The sequence below is a fragment of the Macrobrachium nipponense genome, chromosome 28 (assembly GCF_015104395.2).
Source record: "Macrobrachium nipponense isolate FS-2020 chromosome 28, ASM1510439v2, whole genome shotgun sequence".
NCBI classification, from domain to species: Eukaryota; Metazoa; Arthropoda; class Malacostraca; order Decapoda; family Palaemonidae; genus Macrobrachium; species Macrobrachium nipponense.
In genome coordinates this window covers 25550137-25560136 of record NC_087217.1, presented here as the reverse complement: position 1 = coordinate 25560136, position 10000 = coordinate 25550137, and the positions used below count along the sequence as shown (strand labels likewise).

The 10000-nt window shown below is 33.3% G+C and overlaps 1 protein-coding gene across 1 annotated transcript in view; it reads left to right on the top strand.

Annotated features, from left to right (window-relative positions):
• Nucleotides 1–7020, top strand: part of LOC135201135 (uncharacterized) — a gene marked incomplete in the record, with an annotated part of 74673 nt that extends 67653 nt beyond the window's left edge. The window contains 4 exon segments of the mRNA XM_064230013.1: nucleotides 1820–2003; nucleotides 2486–2676; nucleotides 3604–3759; nucleotides 4412–7020. Coding sequence (XP_064086083.1) covers nucleotides 1820–2003; nucleotides 2486–2676; nucleotides 3604–3759; nucleotides 4412–4615 — 735 coding nt within the window.
• Between the last annotated feature and the right edge of the window lie 2980 nt (nucleotides 7021–10000).

Here is a 10000-nt window from a genome sequence, read left to right as displayed (position 1 = left end):
AGAGAGTTTATATTAGTCTGCGTCTCAGTAATGGGGTTTCAATCGAAGGTTTCGTAATATTAATTTTTGGGTTAGGGTTGCTAATGGGAAACGTGGATTTTGTATACTGGTGAATTTTTGGGGGGAATATTTAAGTAATAAGAGAAAATACATAACGATAGGCATGCATATTCTTTGTTTTTTATTCTATTTAATTTAAGAATTTATCAATAAATGCCTATGATTTTTTGGGGCACATTTAAGCAGTAAGACTGAGTATCTAAGAGGAGGTATATAGAATTCAGGAATGAGAGCTCTAAAATATAATGAGTAGAAATATAAAACGCTTTAGAATGTAATTGGAATCTTTAAGACATAGTTTGGATCAACCAAAAAAGTAATCAGTGACTGAAATCGTCTGTAGGAAGCAATTTCACGTCAATGACTTGTGCCATGTGAATTTCGAATAATAATAATAATAAATAAAATAATAAGTAATAAAATAATAAAATAATAATAATAATAATGAATAATTAAATAATAATAATAATAATAGTAATAAATTAAATAATCAACAATAATAACAATAATAATAATAATAATAATAATAATAAAATAATATAATAATAATAATAACTGTTAACTTTTTTCTTCAATGAATCATATTTCTTCTTTGGAAAGCTTTGAATTTTCAAAAATCAATGGCCCTTTGGGGGATTGCTCCATATTATTAGGGTTCAGCTGAGTAATTAATAATAATAATAATAATAATAATAATAACAATAATATAATAATAATAATAATAATAAAAATAATAATAATGTTTTATTGAAAGATAGTGCTGCATCAGCTGCATTCAACTTGTAAATAGTCTTCTCTATTTTTCTAACAATAGCTTTCTCTCTCTGCTACTACAACTGGCGAGTATTGCGCCGAATATTTACTCATCAGGAGGAGTCAATTTCGGGGATATTGCTTAAAATTTATTATTTGTCACAGTGCATGAACAAATAAAAAAAAATACAAGTCGATCTAATGGCCAACGTTTCTCTCGGTATCATCCGAGCATGATCACGGCAGTGGATCGGAGTAGACTGTAGGTGTTGTCAAGATCTACTCAATATATAGCGGCAGGTCAGCAGGGGGTCAAAACCGCGAGCTGCATTTTCATTGGCTGGTGGCGCAATGCGCTCCAGCTGGAGCGCATTGCGCCACCAGCCCAATGAAAATGCAGCTCCAGCTGGAAGGCGCATTGCCGCCACCAGCCAAATGAATAAAGCAGCTCGCGGTTGACCCCCACCCTGCTGAACCTGCGCTATAAAAAAAAAATTGAGTAGATCTTGACAACACCTACAGTCTACTCCGATCCACTGCCGTGATCATGCTCGGATGATACCGAGAGAAACGTTGGCCATTAGATCGACTTGTATTTTTTATTTGTTCATGTACTGTGACAAATAAATAAATTTTAAGCAATATCCCCGAAATTGACTCCTCCTGATGAGTAATATCGGCGCAATACTCGCCAGTTGTAGTAGCAGAGAGAAAGCTATTGTTAGAAAAATAGAGAAGACTATTTACAAGTTGAATGCAGCTGATGCAGCAATATCTTTCAATAAAACTTGTTTGAAAGAGGGTCTCCTTCCAAAATTCAATAATAATATATAATATATAAAATAATACAGCGCACATGGTGAGAAAAGTGATGGATTCCTAAGGAGGCAGGATGCAACCCGGTCCCCCACATTGTGAATACCACCCAGTCGAATTGGAGGACTATGATAGCTCAAAATAAATAAATAAATAAAATAATAGTGATAACAATAATAATTTATCACAGATTCAGAACGCCGAGACGCAAGAGGTTGTGGCGAACGTCACTTCTGAAGAGCCCATCTTCTCCGTGGGAGGATTGGCACCTGGGAGGGATTACCTGGTGATGGTGAAAGCTGTCAACAGCAAAGGATCCTCGCGACCATACGTCCTGGAAGGATTCGCCCTGAAAGTGGCCGAAAATAAAATAAGTGAGTGAAGCTGTTGCAGGGTCCTGTGACGGTGCAGAGAATGGATTTGTAGAGTTCTTAAAAACCAAATTCTGTAATCTTTTTTTTTTTTTTAGATTTTGATTAAGGGTTTTTTTTATTTTTTTTTTACACAAAATTTTGTGATCATTGTATTTTGCAGAGAATTGCTTGAGAGTTTTTTTCAAGAAAATTCTGTAACCTATGTATTTTGCAGATTTTTATTTAGTTTTTTAAAACAAGATTCTATAATCTGTAATTAGCAGATTTTTATTTAGTTTTTACAATGATTGATTAAATCATGTAATGTTTATTTTTAAGTTTGAATACGTTTTTCATATTAATTTATAAACTGAGTGATGAACAGTTAGACAGACAAACTTACAGCCAAAGGCACATTTATGCTGCACATATGTACACCGGCAATAACACACACGTACACACATACACACGTATAATAGTGTTTTTTTTTTCTTTCCCCATAGATAATTCAAGCTCAGTCGAGTCTTCCCCTTTGCTGGCGATGTTCGTCGGTGTTGTCAGTGGCTTCGTCTTCATCTTAACGGTTTTGGCTGCGGCTAACAGGGCCCGCGGACGCCGAAGACAAGGCCAGAACGACTCGCCCAGCAATAGCAACAAATATTCTAATGGAGACGAAGGTAAGAAGCTAGATAAGGTACCATTATTCTATTATGTTCTATAGCATTAATACCTATAATATGGAGAGATCCCATATGAAAGGTATTCTTGAGAGATATATGGGTAATTGTAGGTCATTTGCAGCGATTTATGGAGAGCAATTAGGCAGTTTATGCGATGTGTTCTTGATGTATATAGCCACGCGATGGATGAGCATTGGTCCATATGATGACTAACGCAGGATACAACAAAACTCAATTGGATGTTACTCTTGACAATCAAAATTAACGGGAGTTTTCCTTAAAGTAGGCCATTATTGTAGATATCATGGAATAAGACCATTTGATATTATTGATACAATCTCATTTGTTTACGATACACGTAAATACACACACACACACACACACCACCACACACACATATATATATATATATATATTATATATATATATATATATATATATATGTATATATTTGTGTGGTGTATATATGCATATATATGCATATGTATATATATATATATATATATATATATATATATATATATATATATATATATATATATGTGTGTGTGGGGTGTGTGTGTGTGTGCGCGCATGATATATATATATATATATATATATATATATATATATATATATATATATATATATATATATATATATATATATATATATTTTGCCTGTGTGTGTCCTTCTCTATTCTCTCAGTAGAGGTATAAATGTAAAACTGACCATTCTGTCATCTATACTTCTAGACTACCTTTGCTGCTAATGTGCTTTTATATACTAAGAAACAAACTTCAAAACCTTCTTCAAATTCAAACAGAACGCAATTGCTTTCATAATTGAATTTAAATACATTTGATCTTGGAGACATTAAGAGACCACCTTCGCCAGAGTATCCCTCCCGAAGACGGACGAAACCTTTAGGATATTTTATTCTTTTACTCCTCCTTCTGTAGCTCCTCTGTCGCCTTCCACCAACGCCTCCCTGGATGTGGGCGGGGAAGGAGAACGCCAACGGGAACAATGAAGAGGAAGACGACGAAGAAGGCGACGCGGAAGTGACTGAGTCCCAAACGGGGTCTCTGCTCACTGTCAAGACTGTTACAGTGCAGGTGGGGGGCGTGGTCTTTTTTTTTTTTATTGGACAGTTTTAGTTTCGACGTTGGTAATATTGATTCTTTTTTAAATTGGTAACACTGTTCGCCTGGCTATAAAGGTTATAGTTTTCGATTGGGTACATTATAGTTCACTATTATTTCGGAATAATGATCAATATTTTTGCTTCATGCTATGATTATTTTCTTTTATTTTTAGCCTGTATATATATATATATATATATATATATATATATATAATATATATATATATATATATATATATATATGTTATATATATATATATATATATATATATGTATATATATATATATATATATATCTTATATATATATATATATATATATATATTATATATATATATATATATATATATATATATATATATATATATATATATATATATATATATATATATATATATATATATACAAATATATATTTGAAATACAAACACCTTTCTCTAAAGTGAATATTATGCTTAGATCCGTGTTTTTTTAGCTGAAACTATTATAACCATCTAATGTATCTCCATTATGCTTCATAGTAATATAATTTTCCATGATTAGTTATATCATTTGATTCAAACCTCTTGCTCACTGATAGAGAGCTTCAATAAATTAATCCTATCTAAATTTCTCCCTCACAGCGAACAGGAAGCTCGGGCAGCCTGACCTCACGCACCTACGTCCCGGGACCCCCAGGTCACACCGGGTCACTGCCGAGGTCATACATGAACCCGAAGCCGCAGCCACTGCACTCGGTCGATCTACCCCACGTGACGTCGAACAATCATAAGTACTACACTCTCAAGATTAACTGCACTCGGCAGAACAATGAGAGTTTCGTCTAGTCTGCCACCGGCGATGGAATTGTTGGATATCCTTTGGCAGAATTAGCTGACAGATGTGTAAAAGGCAAGAACGATTTGTCTACTCTACCTCCGGTAATATTATCAAATGAAGTTGCCGGATTACGTTTGCACAGAATTAGCTGACTGAGATAAAGAGAGACAGCAGAATTGTGTAAGAATATAGAACTCTGCCTCCGGCAATATGGCAATATTATCAAATGAAGTTCCCGGATTAAGTTTTCGCAGAATTAGCTGACAGAGATAACGCGAGACAGCAGAACTGTGTGAGAAAATAAAACGAAGTTACCTTGCCAGAAACAGAAACTAAAAGAGGTTGCTTGACGCATGAAAGCAAGGTAGCAGCAGAGATTTCTAGCGAACAGAAGTGAATCATTAAAAAAAAAAGAATATTTTAGGGGCATGACCTAAAAGGCGTGCAACGGGAAATGAGATGTGAATGAACTGTCCTGTGACTTTGCATATCATTCAAATCCGAGATGTTACAGACAATTCATTGGAGTTGGATTGTTAGCTGAAAGAAATCGAAAAGGGAAAATATAAATGAACTGTAATCCAGTCTTTATGAATGAGTTTAAGGAAGTGATCTTTACAAAAATGATAATTTTCAAGATTATAAGCCGGCATAATCTTCGACGACGCAGAACAAGATGTGAATACAATCATGTGAACATATCTTTAATGACACATATCTTACCAAAAACTAATTAGTTATATATCGAAGTGGAAATGCTACAGTCCCGGGAATTGTATATAATTTTGCAGTTGTTATAAAAAGAAGACATATCACAACAAAAACGAATGAAAGAAAATTTACTGGCCATCATTAAAGATGAATTAAACGTGATGTTTTTTAATGTAAAGATAAGTTTAATTACCAATGAAATAAAACCGTTTGGGGTTTAATAATTTTCAAAATGTAAAACAAGACATATACGAATGAAACAAAACTGAATGGACATCATTACAGATGAATTAAACATAATTATTTTTTCGATGTTAAGATACATTTAATTAACGAAACCGTTTGGGGGTTTAATAATTTTGCAACAGGAAAACCGATATTTTCTTGTCATTTAATACGGAAAATGTAAAGACACTGTCTTCTGCGAGGAGAGAGAGAGAGAGAGAAGAGAGAGAGAGAGAGATAAGTCCCACTGACAGAAACATCTGCAAGAGAGAGAGATTTTCGTCTTGCAGTGGCTTTTATGGTTTCAGATTTCAACCGAATAATTTCACGATTTTTCTCCGACGAAACTAGGAGAGTCTGTAAGCCCTCCGGCGAAAAATGTAGTATATATATATATATTCTTCTTCTTCTCTTACTTCTTTCCTTCTTCTTCTTCTTCTTCTTCTTCTTCTTCTTCTTCTTCTCCTTCTTCTTCTTCTTCTTCTTCTTTTTGATCATTTATGAGGTAACTCAATGCGCTTGAATTTTGCCGGGCGAGTTTTTTTATCTCTTTTCCTCCTCCTACTCCTCTTCCTCCCCTTCTTCTTCTTCTTCTTCTTCTTCTTCTTCTTCTTCTTCTTCTTCTTTTTGATAATTTATGAGGTAACTCAATGCGTTTTAATCTTCCGGGGATAATTTTTTTTCCTCTTTTCCTCCTCCTCCTCCTCTTCTTCTTCTTCTTCTTCGTCTTCTTCTTCTTCTTCTTCTTCTGAACATTTTTAAGGAGTAACTCAATACATTTCATATTAAAAGACGATTAAAAAAAATCATCACCTGCTCTGAGAATGATTAGAATGTTGTGATATTTAAAATTTTAAAAATAGATATAATTCAGTAAAATGATAATTTTACAGCAAAACGTCGAGTAATATCTTAACGCAATTCATTTGCGTCGATAACAGCTTACAAACCCAATCTTAAATTTGAGGAAATTGGTGTTTTTTTTTTTTTACAACCATTATTAAACTTGATACATGACACGTAATAACCACACGAATAATTACCTAAATAAGAAAATAACGAAACAATATCATTAACTTTGTTATGAAGCAATACAATTACTTTAGAAGCAATAATTGTAAAGGATTTCTTTTTTTTAGAAAGGGACTCGTAAGTAAGCATCTTTTATTATGAATAACAATTAGGCTCCCAGATTCAGCTAATGGTCTGCATTAACTGATCAGGGAACTGGAATTTTCATTTCAAATTAGTCGAGAATTGGGAACCTGTTTCACAGTAAACGAAAATGAAGAAGAAATACTCTATAATACCTTGTCTTGATCGATTTACAGTATACATTGATAAAAATATGGATACTTGCATGGAAACCTAAACACACACACATACACACACACACACACACACACACACACACACACACACACACACATATATATATATATATATATATATATATATATATATATATATATATATATATATATATCTAATAAAAGGAGCCCATAAAAACACCAAAATGTAGAGAGAAAAGTACTATATTTCAGAGACTGCTGTCTCTCTCTTCAGGTATATGAATGAGAAAAGTTTACAGAAAAGGTGGTATTTATAACAAGAGATCCGTCCACAAGTAGCTAATTTAGGTCACCCCCGCTGATAATCTTCCTTTAATCTTCTTAAGCGTTGGTTGAATGAACACTTAAGAAGATTAAAGGAAGATTATCAGCGGGAGTGACCTAAATTGGCTTACTTGTGGACGGATCTCTTGGTATAAATACCACCTTTTCTGTAAACTTTTCTCATTCATATACCTGAAGAGAGAGACAGCAGTCTCTGAAATATAGTACTTTTCTCTCTACATTTTGGTGTTTTATGGGCTCCTTTTATTAGATGGAATTCTGTTGTTACAGAACATTTTTACCATCACACACACACACACACACACACACACACACACACACACATATATATATATATATATATATATATATATATATATATATATATATATATATATATATATATAAAATGCTATAATTATGTTGATACATATTTCTATTACATAAATAAGTAGGATTTTTAAGAATAACTGATTTTTGAAACCGGCATTTCTCGATGATAATGTGTTGTACATTACATGTGAATATATTAATAATATATATTAAATATTATCTATACATATATTTATATATTAATAAGATAGATATAATTATATAATATATGTATATATTATATATATATACATATATACTTATATATATATAGTATATTATATATAAATTAGTATCATTATATATAGAATTAATTGAGGCGTGAATGTTTCCAGTTTGTGTTATCTTGAAAATTTCGCAGAAAATAAAAAAATAAAGGAGACATGTTAAACGCCAGTAATAAAGGTGTCGTATCTCCTCCCTGGTGTCAAACTGTCAAAAGTGTCTGCAGCTCCCCCAAAATGAGAAGAAAAAAACGAAGAAGGTAACTGTAAAACTGTTAATAATAACTGCTACGCTCCTACTTAAATGCAGAGTGGAGTGAATCATATAGTTATCGTTCATAGTGAATGTCAAAGGAGAACCTTACTATATTAGATGTTTATATTTTGATGAAAATAAAAGATTTTCATGCATTTTTTACACGGGTTGTTTTTCTCTTTGTTTACCCTCCATTGTTTAACTTCTTAATTATGTATTTTTTAGTGAAAAAACTCAGTTATTATGGGTACAAATGTATTTAAGAATTGATATCAACAGTTTCCGTTTTAGATTTATTTTCAGATATATTTGTACCCATATATAACTGCGGATATGGTTATCCATTTCAGTACTCATGGTACTCTTATTATTCCATATATATCTTCGGAAAGTCAATTTGGAAGGAATTCTTACCATTTTACTTGAAATTTACTGACATTATTGGACATTCCCCTAAACATGGTGCTAAAACATTTGATTTTCAAAGTAATAAAAATTCCTTGCCAGTAATATGCACAATTGCAAAGGTTACAACAAAATAAAAATTCCTTTCCATCGTTTTACACAGATTCATCGTCTAAAAAGTGCAACAAATTCTCTGGCATATATATATATACACCTCTTCCAAGTAAATCAATGTTCAAATCCCAGGCTACAAGGAAACCCATTTTGAGCCATCAATAATTCAATATATGAATAATCTAATATTGAGTATTTTGCTTAAGAATGCTATCGACCAGGCTTCAGAATAACTGGCAATGTCTTAAATGTATGTATATTAATAACTAAATGAATTTAGATATAAATAAATTAATGAATAGCGTAACTCACACATAGACGAATAAAAGGGAAAAAACTGCCATCTTCAATAATCTAGGTCAATAGGTAAAAATTTGAAAACAATATATTCCAAACGTCTCCTTATCTCCTGTAATGAATCATAAATAATTATGTAAGCACAACACGGAAAAGGCAAAGCTCCATTGGTATTCCAATTACGACTGATGAAAATTCTGGTCGTTAATAATTCACCAATAATAATCATTCCTGTCGGTACTCTACAGGAAAAAAAAAAAAAGATATATATGCATATCAAATTAACCGAACCACCGGAGATCATCTAACCTGAATCATGTATACCTAGACATCAAATTAAATGAGATATTTACTTAAGGATGGGGGAAATCCCGGGTCATTTTTAAAGTGCATATGGACCATTAATCTCCTAGGCCCGACTTTAGGCCGAATGGAGAGCACTGGGTCACCTTTATTATTATTAAGAGACGAATGATTTATCTTGGCAAAGATAGATGACCTGGGAACGGTTCAACATTTCAAAGGTCGAAAAGTCGTCGTCTAAAGGTCATGAATTATAATTACGAAACGGATTATCATGATTATTGGATGAGCCTCGAAACAGATTGAGTGTGTGCGTGTGTGTGTGTGTCTGTGTGTGTGTGTGTGTTTGTGTGTGTGTGTGTGAGAGAGAGAGAGAGAGAGAGAGAGAGAGAGAGAGAGAGAGAGAGATTTGAAACATAAAGATATAACATACTAGCCCAACCGAGACAGAATGGCCTCTAAGGAGAGAGAGAGAGAGAGAGAGAGAGAGAGAGAGAGAGAGAGAGAATAGAATAGGAGAAGATGATTTCAAAAACATACATACCCAGCCAGCCGTGACAGAATGCCCTCTAGGTATAGAGAGAGAGAGAGAGAGAGAGAGAGAGAGAGAGAAGAGAGGAAGAAGATATGAAAACATAAAAAACAGAATACTAGCCCAGCCGTGACAGAATGCCCTCTAGGTAGGTAGAGAGAGAGAGAGAGAGAGAGAGAGAGAGAGAGAGAGAGAGATTAGATACATACAAACATAGCATACTAGCTTAATCGTGACAGAATGGCCTCTAGAGAGAGAGAGAGAGAGAGAGAGAGAGAGAGAGAGAGAGAGAGATATTTGAAACATAGAAATATAGCATACTAGCTCAACCGTGACAG